The sequence below is a fragment of the Phocoena sinus genome, chromosome 14, assembly GCF_008692025.1.
Source record: "Phocoena sinus isolate mPhoSin1 chromosome 14, mPhoSin1.pri, whole genome shotgun sequence".
In the NCBI taxonomy this organism is placed as follows: domain Eukaryota; kingdom Metazoa; phylum Chordata; class Mammalia; order Artiodactyla; family Phocoenidae; genus Phocoena; species Phocoena sinus.
The window spans coordinates 65,435,693-65,452,969 of NC_045776.1; the positions used below are offsets into that span (position 1 = coordinate 65,435,693).

Here is a 17,277-nt window from a genome sequence, read left to right on the forward strand (position 1 = left end):
AGGTCTTGGAGCTAATAGGGGCAGAGTCACTCTTTGTCACTCATACCACCTGCTTCCCACTTCATAAGGAAGTTGGCATTTCCCTTGTAAAATGTAAACACTGGAGGACAGGGCCTGTGTTTCATTCATCATCTGAGGCCCTGGGGTGCCCCTCTTCATGAGTGCTGAATCGAATCTGATCACACCTTGTGCCTATTGCAGAAATGCCACCACAAGAGCCCTCTTTGTGAGTGGCCAAGGCCTTCCAGGAGGGAAACGCTTTAAATTGGCTGATAGCTAACTGACTGGCAGCCTCGTGGAAGATAAGACCGGGGAGAGAGCCAGGGGGAGGGAGGCAAGATTGCAGGGGCTAGGAGGGGGCTGAGAGGAGGAGGAGGAGGAAGTCTCCCGGATGAATTTGGCCACCTTGCAGTTACTTGGAGTATAAGATCTGGAGTTGCCAGACGCAGCCTCAAATCCCAGCTCTTCTGCAGTAGCTGGGATAGCCTGGGCAAGTCGCTGCACCTCTCTGAGCTTCAGTTTCCTCATCCGTAAAGTGGGCCTGTCGCTCACGTTGAACCTCCCACCCCCGGGGCTGATGCCAGGAGGAACGAGGTTGTGGATGAGGGAGAGAGTGGGTGCTGCCTGCCAGAAGCCTGTGACAGTGCTGTTACCGCCTTTATTTAATTAATTATTTATTCATTCATTCACTCATTTTTTGGCTGTGTTGGGTCTTCGTTGCTGCGCACGGGCTTTCTCTAGCTGCAGCGAGCGGGGGCTACTCTTCGTTGCGGTGTGCGGGCTTCTTATTGCAGTGGCTTGTCTTTGTTGTGGAGCATGAGCTCTAGGCGCGCAGGCTTCAGTAGTTGTGGCATGTGGGTTCAGTAGTTGTGGCTTGAGAGCGCAGGCTCAGTAGTTCTGGCGCACGGGCTTAGTTGCTCTGTGGCGTGTGGGATCTTCCGGGACCAGGGCTCAAACCCATGTGCCCTGCATTGGCAGGCGGATTCTTAACCACTGCGCCACCAGGGAAGTCCCCTGTTACCTCCTTTATATGGGACAGTTGGAGAATCAGCCCAAGCTGAAATGCCCTCCCTGTGAAACCACTGGGCCCTGAAGGCCTGGGGGCAGCATGGAACTCACAGAATCACAGACTCATACTAAGGATCTTGGAGACAGCTCAGGCTGGCTTTCTTTCTCTGAGAGACAGCACTGCATGATGGGCCGTTAGTCAGCTCTGCCAGCAGATGGGCCTGGCTTCAAATCCAGCCCCCACTTGTATGTGGCCTGGTTCCTCATCTTCAATATGGAATTAAAAATAATTCCTCTGCCACAGCTCTTTGGGAGGATCAGAGACCCAGGCAATGAGAGCTGGTTTTAGTGTTAACTATGGGGAACTGAGGCTCAGAGAAGGAAGAAAATTCACTCACAGTCAGACAGTAGATTAGCAGCAGAACAAGGTCTATGCCCAGGCTCCACCGCAAAGCCAAGGCCTGGGCTTGTCCTTGGACAGCTGCAGCCTTACCTCAAAGAAGGCCGAGATGGGGAGTGTTGAAGGCCGAGGAATTCACACTGAGATCTCTTGTGATATTCTATGTCTCGCTGAGCTGCGGCCACTGCTTGGGTTGCCTATGGCCAGAGAATGTCAAAAAGCCTGCGTCAGAGCCTGGGATCGTGTGTCCATCCTGGGGTCTGATCCACAATATTACCCAGGGCTTTGTGATGTCACCCCTCTGAGCCTCAGTTTCTCATCTCGCCAAATCAAAGTAAGCCTCCATGGCACGGTGAGGAATTCTGTGAAGGCACAGAGCTATTTTCATAACAGCTACCACTGAGCTCTTGTCCTGAATCAAGCCCTGTGCCATCACTCGCCATGACTTCGTTTGGTCCTCATAACACAACACCCCTGTACAGCGGAAACTCAGCTTGTAGATAAATGGCTGGGAAGGGGTAGAACCAGAGTCTGAGTTCCGATCCTGTTCCCTCTTCCTGAAACGCTCACCCCTCCTCTTTCCAGACCTAACTCAGGCTCCTTCTTTGGGTTCAGCATAGTTGTAGCTTCCTCTGGAAGGATCCCTCGGCCACAAGCTGGGTCGGGCACCTGCTCTGGCGCACAGTGCTGGGTCTGCCCCTCTGCGTTGAGACTGTTTCTCCCTCTCCTCCACCAGACGGGGAATCCCATGATGCAGGGACCTTATCACGCTCATGACTGTATCCCCAGAGCCTAGAACTGTGCTTGGCATACAGCAGGTGCTCAATAAATATTTGCCGAATGACTAAAGGCATCGTGCCAGCATCGGGATGCCAGCCGGGCCCCGAGGGAGCAGGGGAGACGGAAGGAAAACTCCTGGACTCCTGCCACGCCTTACATTAGCGGCATCTTCTCTGAGTCCGACAGCCAGCCCCCTGGGACGCCATTTGAGCCAGCTGAATTCCAGGCACTGCTTCACTTCGGAAAGGCAGCCACAGCCCTCATCAAGCAGCCCGGTAATTGACGTCACAGCGGTGCCAGGAGCTGCCCCGTTAATATTTAATGCAGACTCCACTGCGGCAGAGCGGCAGGCTAGAAGGGCTGAGGGGCCTGCAGAGTCCCCAAGGGGTCGTGAGGAGGGCACAGATGGGAAAGGGCTTCCTAGACCGGAAAGCCCCCAGCAGATGCGCATTACACCAATGCGCTTTAGCCCCTGGCTTAACTCAGAAAGAGCCAGGGCAGCACGTGCCTGCCGTGGAACAAGGAGACTGCTGACTGAGCCCTGGTGATAACTATGTGGGGGATTAGGGACTCCCGGGGACGTTTCCTGGAGACAGTGGAGGACAGAGCCCTGGCGCCGGCCAGACCTGGACTCCACCCCAGGTTTGCACTACGCAGCTCTGTGACCTGGGCAGCAGCCGCACCACTGAGCTCTCAGTTCTCTGATCTGTGCAATGGGCATAATGATACCCTCCCCGAGACGCTTTTGTGAGAATTAACGTGGACGAATGATGTAAAGGACCCGGCTCATCACACAGTGGGACCTCAGCAGATTCTGGAGTGCCTTCTCCCAAACCAGGTGTGTGGGTGTTTCTTGCATTCATCAGCTGAAGTGATGTTGGAAGGGAAGAAGGAGCAAGGTTTGGACTTGTCACCATGGTGGGGCACCACCCCAGAGAGGCATCAGACAGAGGATGGACAGAGAGCCCAAGACGGCAGGAACAGAGGGGCCCTTTTGGACCATCTCTTCTGATTGAACCCCCCCATTTGACAGAGGAGGATGCTGAGGGCCCCAGAGGGAGCAGACCAACCCAGAGGTTCATGCTGCAGAGCCGGGGTCTGACCTGGTCTGCAGTCACCGGCCTGAGACTGCATCCACTGAGGGATTTACCCAAGGCCACCCTCTCAGTGGAGGAGGCAGGTGACATGATGCATGACATGATGCTCTGTTCCCTGGCCTCTGCTTCTCTGGCCTGGACAAGGCAGGAGCCTCATCCTCCCCACCCGCATCCTGGTCTCCCTCCAGCGTGTTTCCCCACAAATCCCGGGAGCTTCACAAAATGTAAATCCGACCACGTCATTCCCTGCTTAAAACGCTTCTGTGGGCCCAAACTCAGGGTTGCCAGAGAAAATACAGGAGGCCCCATTAAAACTGAATTTCAGATAAACAATGGTTTTTTAGTATAAGAATGTTCCAAATACTGCATGCACATAATTATACTTAAAAATTATTTGTTGTGGGCTTCCCTGGTGGCACAGTGGTTGAGAATCTGCCTGCCAATGCAGGGGACGTGGGTTCGAGCCCTGGTCTGGGAAGATCCCACATGCCGTAGAGCAACTAGGCCCATGAGCCACAACTACTGAGCCTGCGCGTCTGGAGCCTGTGCTCTGCAACAAGAGAGGCCGCGACAGTGAGAGGCCCGCGCACTGCGATGAAGAGTGGCCCCTGCTTGCTGCAACTAGAGAAAGCCCTCGCACAGAAACGAAGACCCAAACGAAGCCAAAAATAAATACATAAAATACTGAATACATAACTACTTTAAAAATAAAATACTTGTTTATCTGAAATTCAGAGTTAACAGGACAACCTGTATTTTTATTTGCTAAACCTGGCAATCCTACGGAAACTGCATTCAGGAAAATGTTGGAGTGTTTAACTGGCCTCCGAGGCCCATTTGGGCCCCAAGCTCATCCTTTCCCTCTCTTCCACATGAACTCTCTGCTTCAGAAACGGCTCTTTGTCTTTATTTGAGAATCCCGAGCTCTCCCTCTCCTCTGGCCTTTGCAGATGCTTTCTTCCACTGGAACCATCTCAGTGCCTCCACGCCTCCTGCTGCCCCACCGTGCTTGACCTGACATCCTTCAGGCCTCCGAAGGGTTGCTGCTTCCTCCTGGAAGCCTTCCTGGCTCTCCAGGCCTGGGTAGTACCTCTTCTGGGTTGCCACCGTGCCTTGGGCAGGTCCTCTGTCTGTTCTGGTCCCGTGATGCAGAGTAGGGATTCAGCAGACATTTGTTGCATTTGCTAAATTCCACAGCCCCTCACACTTCCCCTAGCAAAAGTTTCCCCTCTTTCATCCAAGTCCTATGTGCTCAGATGTCACCTCTCCTCAGAGAGGCCTTTCCTGACCATCCTGGCTGAAACAGGACACACACACCTGCTGTCCCGCCCCACCCTGCCCCGACCCCACCAGTCACTCCCTGTCCCGTTACCCTGTCTCATCCTGTCCACGGCTTTTACTGCTCTCGGGAATCACGATTTATTCACTTATGGACCCACCGTCCCTCTCCTCCACTGGGCAGCAGCTTCTACAAGGGCAGGGGCCATAATGGCTCGTTCCTTGCCATCTCCCTAGCATCTGTGGGGTGTCTAGCCCAGGGAAGATGCTGCAGACCATGGCTCGTGGTGAACTCGTGGGCCTGTTCCTTGCTGATGTGGGCCTTAGGGGAGCAGAGTGGCAAGCATGAGCTCCCACCTTCCATGTCCTCCAAAATCAGTATCCTTGGGAGGGCAGGAGGGCAGGCCAGGTGGCTGGCCTCTGTTTCAGGGGCAAGAGCTTCTGGGAGCACAAGCTGAGCAGGAAGGAAAGAAATCTGCCAAAACATTCATTTTCGGCGGGGGCTCAGATTCAGAGCAAGGAAGTCATTGGGTTTTCTCTCCTCTGTGTTGATTGCCAAGTACCAGCTGCCCAGCCACGTCCTCCTGAAGGGTCGCAAACCTGGGACACTAGGCAATGGGAGACAGTGTTGGGGTTACCGAGTCACTCCTTGGCAGCCAAGGATTTCTGAATCCCTAACACAAAGCAGATCCTCTGAGCTTGTCTTTTCCAGCAACAAAAAATAGGTCCAGCCACTGCCTCCACTGAGGGAAAAATGCACACCCAAGAGCAAAAGACTCTGCTCTGCAATGCCTCTTGGAGCTACTGTTCTGCATCAGAGAGCCCATCACACTGTTCAAGCCAGCCTGCTTTCGAGTCAGGGGGCCTCCTGTCTGAATTGTGGCCGCACTGTTGACTGTGTGACCTTGGCACGCAGCCTGACCTTCCTCAGCACCAACCTCTGCATCTGTAAACAGTGGACAGTGAAGACCCAAGGCTGCAACGAAGAGTCAGGCAGGCCCTCCGCACAGCTTCAAGCACAGAGCAATGTTAAACTGATTGTAGTTAACTTACTAGTGTTTCTTCTCCTGTCCATGTAGGGGGATGGACAGCGAGGTTTGCAATGAAACAAGGACCCTTCCTGGGGACTAGAGCCAAATTTAGGAGTTGCCTGGCAGGGACTGGGGTTATGATGTGAAACCCTTGGTCCATGTTGGAGACATTGGAATGCTTGATTCTATTCAGCCACTGTTCTCTAAACAGATGAGAGGACCCCTCAGAGCATCCCTCCAACCCTCCTGGAGGCCCCCTGGTATGGATAAGTCAATGGTTTGTGGGTAGAGCCCTGACAAGGATTCAGGAGGCCTGGGTTGGAGTCCCAGCTCTGGCACAAATATGCTGTGTGACATGCAACAAATCACTTGCCCTCTCTGGGCTCTGGTGTCCTCATCTATAAAATGGGTCATTCCTCCCTTACTTACCAAACTCACAGAATTGTTGGGAGGATCAGGTAGGAGAGTGTTTTAGAAAGCATTAGCTGTTTGATGAATTAAAGGAAGATTGTTACTAAAACTGAAAGGACTACAGGAAATCTCTGTACCTTCAGCTCTGTGCCTTTGCTATGAACCTAAAAGTGCTCTAAAAAACAAAGTCCATTAAAAAAAAAAAAAGGAACCCTAGATTTTCCACCAAAGACCCTCTAAAGCCTTTAAGTCAGGCAATATAATGCGGGTTCAGGTTCTAGCTTGTAACTTGCGTGACTTTGGGCAAATGAGTTAACCGCTGGCACTGCCAGAGGTTTGGTGTTCCTTCTGCAGAGACAGTAGCCCTGGAGCAAGAGAAGGACTGGGAAGATGCTGCAAGATACAGGATAGATGAGATGAGGCAGAGAAGCCCAGCAGCCTCCCAACACCCTGGACAAGCAGGGAGGAGGGTTCCCCACCTGAATTTGAGCTGAGGTGGGGGCTACCTGTTCCAGTTTGCATCCCCTGCAAGCAGCCCTCTGGATCTCAGCTCCACCCCGGGTAGATAGTGACTCAAGTTGTTCTGCAGAGACTGGTCCCTCTGCCCCTGTTGCTATGGCGCTGCAGCACAGCCTGGCCAATCAGGAAGGAGATGTGTATCTGAGCCTCTGTTGCTAAAGCCGGAGCAGGACGCCCAGCCAATGGGAAGGGCAGCAGAGTGGAGCCACCGTGGAAACCTCAGCCGCGAGATTCCAACCGGGTTTTTGTCTCCATGCCTTATTTGCAGGGGGTAGGCTGGGTTTTCTACATTCCTTTTTTGCAAAGAGCATTTTGCAGCCCTTGGAGGACACCCAGGAGTCACAGCAGGGGTGCACGACCAGAGGCATCTTCAATAAGTCAGAAAGGACCCCAGCTCAGCAGGACACAGCTTCAGATGTCCCTTCATCACTCTTCTCCCAGATGCTCAGCATCACCTGTGTCTATGATCTTAGCCCATCCCCACAGCTCTGCCTAGCCCCATCTGTCCTGAGACATGGAGGTAGGCTGCAGAAAAATCCCCACCCCCAAAGTAAGCAGAGGACCATGGGGCTCACCCCAAAGGGTGCTCTTATTCCCTGTAGCTTTGTGGCTCTACACAAACGGTTCCTCCTCTTCTGCTACGTGCAGGGTCGGGCAGGAAGAGAGAGAGGAGGATCAGACACAGGTGCTGCACCTCTGTAAAATCAGAGGATGGGGCAAGCGGGCTCTGTGAGTCCTTTCAGAGCTCACATTCTAGACTCAACGCTATTTTAACCTTCAGGCTCTGGATAAAGGGGATCTACAAGGAATAACTTTCCAAGGGGGAGCCCTGTAAATAATGCCAGTGGACACGAATAAGACTCAGATTGCTTTATGCCCTTAAAATGCCTGACCAGCAGGGCTGTCGGTTGTAGAGCTGAAGCCCACAGGGGTGAAGCTGCCCCCTCAAGGTCACACAGCTACCTGGATGCAGAGCCAAGACTGGAAGGCTAGCTCCCCGGCCCAGCTCTTCAGCCTGGAACGTGCAGCCTCCTTAAACCAGCCTTCTCACCCCTGAGCAGGCGTTCAGGGAGCGGTGCACACCCACACTCCTGACACCATTATTTTGCAAACACAGACTTAACAACAGCAAGGGAAAGTGTGTCCCACCCCTTCCCTGCGCTCTCCTGGCTTTCACTCTGTTGCCTGGCAACAGTTCCATCCAGAAACCTGGGTATCATCCTAGGCAACTCCCTCACCCTCATTCTTCCCACCACACACATCTCCCCATCATGTCCATTTATCTCTTAAATGGCCTCACGCACTCCTCCCCTCCCCAACCCCTTCCCAGTCCGAGGTTCCATCATGGATTTCCTGGACAACTACATTGGCTTCTCACAGGTCTCCTGTTTTACACCTGCCCGTCCCATCCCCCCACTTCCATTTTCTATAACCATAGCCAGACGGTCTTTAAAAAATACAAATCTGATCATGTCACCTGATGCTTGCTTAGAACCTCCAAGGATAAAAATCGAAATCCTGAACATGCCCAGGAGGTCCTGCATCATCGGGCTGACGCCCCCCAACTTCATCTTGCCATGGCATGTGCTCTGCCCTCTCTGCCTCAAACATTCCCCACCCCCAATACACTTCCAATTCTAGTTACTCCAACTTGCCTGTGAGTTCTCAGTTCAGTGGTCACTTCCCTGGGGAGACTTTCCTGACCTCCCTGTATAGGTTGAATTGCTCTGTTTTGGACTCTCCTGGCACCATGAACCCCTTTGACCTGTAGCACTTACCACAGTTGCAGTTTTACACTTATTCATGTCATTATTTGATTCATATCTGTAAGCCCTGCCCCCCTTGATGTAAGCTTCGAGTGGCTTTGTCTTGTTCTCTGCCTGAAACATATGGATGGATGGATAGATGGGTGGATGGATGGATGTGTATGTATGTATGTGCATGCTATTGGATGATGGACAGGTGTATGGCTATATGGAAGGATGCTCTTATTTTCCCCAGGTCACTTAGAATCTAATCACATCTCCCTCTATTCTGTGGCAGCCAGTCCTGCTCATACAACATGCACCAAGCATCTCTCATGAGCCAGGAATGTGCCCACAGAGCCATGGGAGCCCAAGGAAAGAGATTGCCATGCCCTTGAAATTTAGGTAATAATAATAGCTACTGAACTTCCCTGGAGGTGCAGTGGTTAAGAATCCGCCTGCCAATGCAGGGGACACGGCTTCAAGCCCTGGTCCGGGAAGATCCCACATACCGCGGAGGAACTAAGCCCGTGAGCCACAACTATTGAAGGCCACGTGCCTACAGCCCATGCTCCGCAGCAAGAGAAGCCACCACAGTGAGAAGCCCGTGCACCACAACGAAGAGTAGCCCCCACTCGCCGCAACTAGAGAAAGCCCACGCGCAGCAGCGAAGACCCAACGCAGCCAAAATAAACAAATTTATATTTTAAAAAAATAGCTACTTACTAGACCCGTACTTAATAGACCACTATATGCTCTCCTCCCTGGAAGCTCCCCACTCCTTCCTCTCTACTTATCCAGACCCAGGCAGCGTCTCAAGGTTCAGTTTAAGTGTTACCTACTTCCCTGATCGCCCATACTCAGAAAGGCCCCAGCACAGACGTCTGGGCCACTCTTGCCGGTCCTTGCTCGTAAGTTGCTTCACATTATCCTTTCTCTGTGAGTCTGCTGCTCTCTACCAGACTCTAAGTAAGCTCCCTGGGGGCAGGATTCACATCTCCTAAAGGCCTCACTCCCTTTTTTAATCCTCACGGGGCCCTGAGGGTGGCAATACTTACCCCCATTTTTAATAAGAGGAAACAGAATTGCCCAGGGTCACACGGATAGTAAGTGGTGAAACCGGTGCTGAAAGCAGGTTGAATCTAAGACCAAGACCCTTAATTGGTAACCCCCAGGCCCGAATATTTTCTCCACCAGGACCCAATGGAGCTGCCCCACCTGTGTCTGAACACTGCCGGGTGGGGCAGCCTTGTCTGTTGTTGAATATTTGCCTGTCAGAAACTATTCTAAGCCATGAACGTGCCCACCTGAAACTGCTCCCCAGAGACCCCAGGGGTGCAGGCAGAACAAGCGTGTCCCCTCTTCCACATGGCAGCCCTTTGGTAATTTGCAGCCAGCTCTCATGTCTCTCCTGCATCTTATCTTCTCCAGGGAGGGGCTGCAGAGTGGAGAGGCAGTTAAACTGGAACCAGCAACCCAGGTTCTCATCCCTGCTCAGCCGCTGTCCACGGACCAGGAAATTTCAAAAGAAATTAAGTAGGTGATTTGACAAGCCATTAAGAAGGAAGAAAGAGAGAGAGAGAGAAAGAAAGGAAGGGAGGGAGGGAGGGAGGGAGGAGGAAGGAAGGAAGGAAGGAAGGAAGGAAGGAAGGAAGGAAGGAAGGGAGAAAGAAAAAAGAAAAGAAAGAAAGAAAAAGAAAGAAAAAGAAAGAAAGAAAGAAAAAGAAGGAAAGAAAGAAAAAAGAAAAGCAGGAAGGGAGGAAGGAAAACCTATCACTGGGACTTCCCTGGCGGTCCAGTGGTTAGGACTCCATGCTTCCACTGCAGGGGGCACAGGTTCGATCCCTGGTCCAGGAACTAAGATCCCACATGCCGTGCAGGAAAAAAAAAGAGAGAGAGAGAGAGAGAATCTTATCACTACGTCCATCAACCTTATTTCATAAACGAAAGGGCATCCTGACACACAAAAAAGGAGGACAATCTGAGAATTAATTTAGCCTTATGAGAACACCCTATAGTGTCCCTATTTTTCTCATTTTGCCATGTCCTGTCTCAGACTCGAGGCAGGGGGACTGGCCCAGGACTGAAGCCTGCGAGGACCTCTATTCCAAGCAATCAAAGGAAATACCGTCAGCCAGAAAAACCAGAGCAGAGCACTCGGCCTTCAGGACCCCAGAGTTACCCTGTTTTGAGAGGGAAGGAAGAGCTGGATGTCTGGCCGTGAGCCAGCAGAGCTCAGGAAGCCAGACAGACTTCCCCATCGCGTCGCTGCTTCACATCCAGTTTCTATCTTGGCTTCACCGAGCAAAGGCTCTCCCAACTTCTGTAACTCTGTGGGCACTGTGTGAAAGAAAGCAGCATGCAAGCAGCGGCTGCCCCAGGCCACGTTGCAAGCAAGTGGACCCTACTGGAAGTCAGGACGGCTGTTCCAGCTCTGTGGCCAGAGGCCGGTGAGAAAGGCTGGTTGGTTCTGCAAAGGCAGCAGATTTTCTCTTGGGGTGTTGTGTGCCCAGCCCAAAGGCTTTCTCCCCACTCCTTCACTTAATATTTACTGAACACTTACCATGTGCAAACACCGTGAGTACAAAGGTGGGCAAAGGATGACTGGGTCTTTGCTCTCGTGGAGCTTAGGGTCTCGTAGGAAAGGCACGGATCTATCCAGGGAAGGAGTGAGTGCCCGCTCACAACTATGAAAAGGGCTGCAGCGCAGGTTCACAGTGCCTGGGGGCGTGCAGGGAGGCTGAGAGGCCATGGCCACACTGAGGAGGCATCAACCAGGGGCAGGAGGAGGGAAAGGTCATTCCAGGCAGGGTGCCTGGCATGGGACGAGCATAAATCACGCGAAGAACTGACATGAGGCCCATGTGACTGCAGGGAATGGAGCAAGGGGGAAAGTCATGCAAGGTGAGGCTGGAGAGGGAGGTGGGGCTGCCAGGCTACTTCCAGGGGCTTGGTCTCTTCCCAAGTGGATTAGGAAGCCACTAAAGGGTGCTGAGCAGGCAAAGTGGCCAGGTAAGTGTTATTACTTGAAGGCAGAGAGGAAACACCAGTCAAACTGGTGATGACGGTGGTGATCACAGCAGTAGAGCTAATGGTACTGAACGCTGGGTCCCATGCACTGCAATTAAGCCTCTTCCTGCATTAATGTAATTCTCACATTCGCCCTATGAGGCGGGCACTGTTACTATCCCCACTTTACAGCCGACAAAACCGAGGCACAGAGAGAATAAGTAATTTGCCCAAGGTCACGTAGTTTGTAGGTGGTAGAGCGGGCAAGTAAATGAGCAACCCCTGAGCACTTAAAGAAATTACTGTCTTCAAGAAGTCAAAGGACAGGGAACTGCTGTCCTACAAGAGAGTCCGGGGACAGCAACCCGGGATGAACCTGATTTGTAGCTTAGGCCCTTGTGGTTGGTTCTGTGAACAATCACTCATTGAGCGCCTACTGCATGACAGGCACACTGTAGTAAGTACTGAGGACGTGGAGGGGATGAAAAACAGTCCTGGAACATGCATTCCAGTGACGAGAGAAGACAGTGCACAAGTGTGCCAGTGATGCAGGTGGTTTTGGGTGATGACAAGGGCTGTGCGGGGGAGATAACGAGGCAGTGTGATGGGCAGTGGCGGGCAGAGGGGTGGTGCTTCTCTAGACACGGGAGTCAGGCAGGGCGACAAGCAACACCAACAATGAGGAAGCAATGGAGCCATGATTTTGGGAGGAGGATTCCAAGAAGAGGGGAGAGTCATGCAAAGCCCCCGAGGCAGGGGCAACCTTGGGACGTCCACAGAACAGAAAGAGGAGACACTGCATGGTTCAGAATGAACAAGAGAAGGTGAAAACGGAGGTGGAGGCTTCCAGAAGCCCAGGCCCCATAGGGCAAGGAGTTGGGGTTTCATCCCAAATTGTCGGGAAGTCACTGGAGAGTCTTCAAGCAGGGGAGGGATGCAACCTGTTATGTGTTTGAAAGACAGTATGTTGGTTGCTGTGAGGAGAATAAATTCTTCAAGGCAAAGGAGGATGCAGGAGGACCAGTTTGGTGGCTGCTGCACCAGAGAAAGGTGGGGATGGGAAGAAGGGTCAGATTACAATATATTTTTGCTGATGGATTAGATCTGGGGGTTGAGAGAAGGAAAGACAGAATAACTCCAAGGCTTTCAGCCTGAAAAACTGGGTAGATGATGGTACAGTGACTAAAACTGGGAAGACTGTAGGTAGAGCAGGTTTGGCTGGGAGCTGGGAGGACACAGCTAAATCAAGAGCTGCGTATGTTTTTTGTTGTTGCTGTTCTTGCTTTTTTTTTTCGGCCCTGTGGTGCGGCTTGTGGGATCTTAGTTCCCTGATCAGGAATTGAACCCCGGGCCCTCGGCAGTGAAAGCATGGACTCCTAACCACTAGACTGCCAGGGAATTCCCAAGAGCTGTGTTTTAGACACAACCAGTTTGTTATGCTCTCAGGTCTCTAGAGACCGGCCAAGAAGGCAGCTGGACAAATGGGTTGGAGTTCAGAGTTCAAGGCTAGAGGTCTCACATGGAGACCCACAGGCATGTAGATGGTAATTAGAACTACAGGACCAGGTTGCCTGGGGAATGAGATGCAGAAAGGAAGTCCAGGGGCTCCGGGCTGGGATCCTCCAACGTGCGGAGACTGGACAGGGGCCCAGAGGCCAGCAAGGGAGGTCACGAAGGAGGCACAAGGAAAGCCCACCGGCTCTGCGCCAACCAACCCTGTAACCTCAGGCAAGCTGCTCTCCACCTCTAGACCTCAGCTTCCTCTCTGTAAACCAGAAGAGTGGCTCCACCCATCACTGAGGTGCCTCTAGCTTGTGTGACATTCCCGCAGCCCCTTGCCGAATGAAGAAACCAAAGCTCAGCCTTGCCCACCTTGTTTCCAGGCCTCCTACAATACCCTCACACCGGATGAAATACAAAAATACAGCAAAACCCAGCCCAAAGGGCCACTACCAAGGGGCAGGGGGCAGGGCAAGGTCACGGCGACCTGGAGTAGAATCCAGACTCTGCCACTTGTCAGCTGGGTGACCCCAATCCTCAGTTCCTTATCTGTAAAAGTGGCCAGTAATACCCAGCATGAGGGGTTGTTGCTAGAACAAAGCCAGGTAGCAAGCAGAGCACCTGCATGGCTCCAGGCACGTGTGCCCCGGGTCAGGTCCTTTCCCCTCTAGGGAGATTCCTTCCCTGAATGAGAAGAGAGGGATTCCAGGGTGGCTCTACTGTTGCAGAATAATGCAGTCCTGCTGCCGGTCAACCCCGGGGCTGCCAGCTCTGCGTCACCCCTGTCCCTCGCCTGCAGGCACGTGGCTGCCATCACAGAGACTAGCTGATCAGTCACCTGCCGGAACCTGGGGCGCCGCAGGGGCTGGGAGGTGGGAGAGGACATCGGCTCCTGGGCTGGCCATGGCTGTGGACCAGAGCCTCTTCCCAGGCTGCATTAGCGTGGCTGGCAAAGGGCAGTGAAATGACAGCAGGGAAATGCTTTATCAGAGAGCTAGTTGGAACTCAGGCCAATGTGTTCAGCCCCGATGACGGCTCCTGGCTCCGTGTCTCTTAGAAGCAGCCCTGGGCGGGGGGTGGGGGGGTGGGGGGTAGGGGTGGGGAGGCAGGAACTGCAGGCACAGCCATTGGAGGGGGAGTCGGGCTGGAGCCTGGATTCTTGGCCTGCCTCGGTCACAATTAGACTAATGGCTGCACTTACAGGGCACCTCCACCGTGCCAGACGCCGCGCCAGTGCTTTCCATAAAGGCTCATCAACACCCCTGCAAGGACTGCAAACATGTTCCTACTGAAAAGATGAGGAAACCGAGGCAAGAGGGAGGAGGAGAAAGACTTGCCCAAGGTCCCCCAGCCTTCAACACTCCTCTTGAGGATGCATCCAACAGGCGGAACCCTTACATAGCTTGCAAGATCTTGCGTGATCCGGTCTCTGCAGTGACACCAGTCCCCCTGTCCCTCTCCCTCCTGCCCCCCAAGCTTCTTTCCATCACAGGGTCTCAGCCTCTTCCAGCCAGGTCTTCCCCCTCTCTGTCATCTCTGCCCTTTGCAAGCCCTGGCATCCAACAGGTCTCCACAGAAATGCCCCAGAGCCTCCCCTGAGCCCCATATGTGGTCGGGGGCCCGTCAGACCTCCCACAGTGGCCTCTCCGTGGTCTTTGGAGCACTTTTCACAACTATTCTTATTCCACAGCCATAACCATAGTTATTTGTGTGGTTTTTGTTCATGCCCTTCTCCCTCCTGTATCCACACAATGCCTGGCACACAGATGGTTCTTAATATATTGGTTGATGGGAGAGTGGAGGTTGAGTGTGTGAACAATGAATGAGCGAACAAACCACAAATGAACCTCCCTCGTGCAGCGATGGGCTGGCTGTAGCTCTGCCGGGAGACCGTCTCCCTTAGAGCCTAAATCATAAAAACTGGAAACAGTATGTTGCAATCACAGGGATGCTGCCCAAGGAGGCGTGCACGGTGGGAAGTAGACCCCAGCTCCCTGTGTGGTTCCCCAGACCAGGCCGGCTTCTCTTTGTCATCCCCCAGTCTCAGATCCCAGCGGTGGCAGCCAGGCTCCTGCAGGAGGTGGTGGTGAGGGGGTGGTCGGACTTGCCTCCTGTCTTGCAAGGGGAAGTGTGCCCCATTTCACTTCTGCTTTGAGGTGAGACACATCCCGTGTGTCAGACCACCCTGGAGTGCTCCCATCCTCCGAGCGCCAACAACCAACGGTGGCTAGTGCGGTGGTCAGGCCCTGGGGAGGCCAGACACGGCCCTCATCACTGTGCAGGGAGTCTAGGCCACAAGCCCTGTCCTCCCTATTTCCAGGACGTGGCTGCCCCACCCTGAAAGCCACTGTCGGTGGGCTGCTTTCTCCCACATCCCCCCCTTCTCTCTCTAAGGGAAGAGCTGTGAGGTGGAGAGTCCCTGAGCCCAATCCTTCCTCTGCCATGTGCGTGCTCAGTAACCCAGGGTAAGTCCCTCCACTTCCCTGAGAAGCGGGGGAACTGTCCTCAGGCTCCAGCACTAGGACAATGGATGCACACTAGCTTGGGGTCCAATGTTACTTTTCTTCTGTTTTCTTTCCCTCCCTTCTCAAGCTTCCAACCGGCTGGTGGTGTACCAGGCTCTCAGTGGACCTCCAGACACAATCAGAACGTTTGGACGGCCTCAATGCCCCTTTCTCTAGTCTTCCCCAGCCCCCCTGTGCAGATTTAAGCCCCCTCCTCTATTTCTGTAGTGCTTTACATGTCTGCTGCCCTCCACCAAGAAAGCAGGGCCACCTTGGTTCGGCTTTGCATAAATGTTGGGCTGAAAAAATGAATTCAACCGATTCTAAATGAGCACCTTTGTGGGCCGGAGACCCGCAGTGGAGGATACAAGATGAGCAAGATGTGCTCTCTGCTCTTGGGGAGCTTAGATACAGCTGGAGAGGCAAGCCACGTGTACAAGGGAAGGGAAACACAAGAGCCGCATCGTAGCACGTGGGTACTAAATACGACCAGGATTCTGACCCTGGTTCTGTCGATAACCTGCTATGTGCCTCTAAGCAGGTCTCTTAGCCACTCTGGTCTTGGAACCCAGCAAGAGAAATTGCTACAGGACATTGGGGATGGGGATGCCATCAAGAAAGGATTCAGATCTCCACCATCAGGGGCAAGTGGCAGGCCCTCTTCCTCCAAAGTCACAGGAGGGAGGGGCCCCCCATCTGGACCGCTTTCCCCATCAGAATCTAGTTCAGGGCTTCTCAACATCAACACTACTGACATTTGGGACTGAATAATTCTTTGTGGCAGGAGCTGTCCCGTGCATCATACGGTGTCCAGAAGCAGCCACTGGATGCAGGTAGCACCTCCCGCAGTGTGACAACCAACTGTCCCCACATGTCCCTTGGGGGTCAAAATTGCCCCCAGCTGAGAGGCCGTGGCCTCTCCTGATTCTCCTCCAGCGCTGTAGCCAGGGGCTGGACAAATGTTTCTCGGGCTTGCCTCTGGCAGAGCCCTGCCCACCCCCTTGAGCTTGTGTCAGCTCAGGTTCTGAGGACACAGGGCTTGAGGAAAGGCAGGACATGACACCTTGAAAAGGGGACCCATCCCCAAGACAGCAGCTGATCACGCCTCCCAGAGCTCTCATCATGGGTAGGAGGAGGACCCAGGATGTGAACCACTAGGGTTGGATGAACATCAAAGGCACTAGGGAAACGTTTCTCTCCTGGGATGCCACGGGCTTAAAAATAAAATTTTCTGCTGCGTAAGAGACATTTGAGGATGAACAGGGATGGGGGGCAGGGGGACGGGAATGGAGCCTGGATAAGCAACCTGGTACGTGAGACTCCATTCCAGTCACGGCCGCCACAAGCTGCCGAGGGATCGACAGGGACGCCAGCCCTCTGGGAACTCAGCTTCCCGTCAGTTGAGAAGGAGAAGTCTGGAATCTTGTGGGCTCCCAGGTTTCACCCAGACTCACTGCCAAGGGAGACAGCACTCAGAGAGCAAGGGGCCTCCCCTCACCCTCATGGGGGAAGAGGGCACCTTCTTGGAAGGACAGTGTCGTGATTCCCTGAGAAACAGATGGGTCTTGCTGCAGCCAGAGAAGCGGGTGGAGGTCAAATTTAAAGGCTGGTGTGACTGAGTTCATGGTACCCACACATTCCAGGCCAGGCTTGGGGCCAGTGTGAAGGCCAGGAGCTGCCTGGAGCACTTGCAGGCTGAAGTCAGGGGCCAGAGGGGAGGAGCCTGGGGGGAGAGGAAAGACCCTGCCCCCTTCCTACCAGAGCCTTGAGGCCATGCCCACACCTGCACCCCAGCAGGGCCACACCACACACGGAGCATAGTCAGCCAAAAGGGAGAGAGGGGCCCCCAGGACGGAGCAGAGGGTGACACCTCACTGTCCCAGCTGCAGCCGGAGGGGAGGGGGACAGCACAGTGGGCAGGGCTGGGTTCTGGGGCCCCACAGACCTGATTCCAGCCGCTGTCGGCTCTGTGGCCTGAGGCTCCGCCACCTGGGG

General features: G+C 53.6%; 1 protein-coding gene across 1 annotated transcript in view; it reads left to right on the top strand.

Moving 5' to 3' along the window:
- The window catches only part of LOC116765020, a 20,790-nt gene extending 6,081 nt beyond the window's left edge, over positions 1-14,709 (top strand). Inside the window, exons 3-5 of the mRNA XM_032654059.1 lie at positions 9,701-9,805; positions 10,326-10,719; positions 13,982-14,709. Of these exons, the coding sequence (XP_032509950.1) occupies positions 9,701-9,805; positions 10,326-10,719; positions 13,982-14,024 (542 nt within the window). The 3' untranslated portion in view covers positions 14,025-14,709. The remainder of the gene's footprint in view (positions 1-9,700; positions 9,806-10,325; positions 10,720-13,981) is intronic.
- The last annotated feature ends 2,568 nt before the right edge of the window (positions 14,710-17,277 follow it).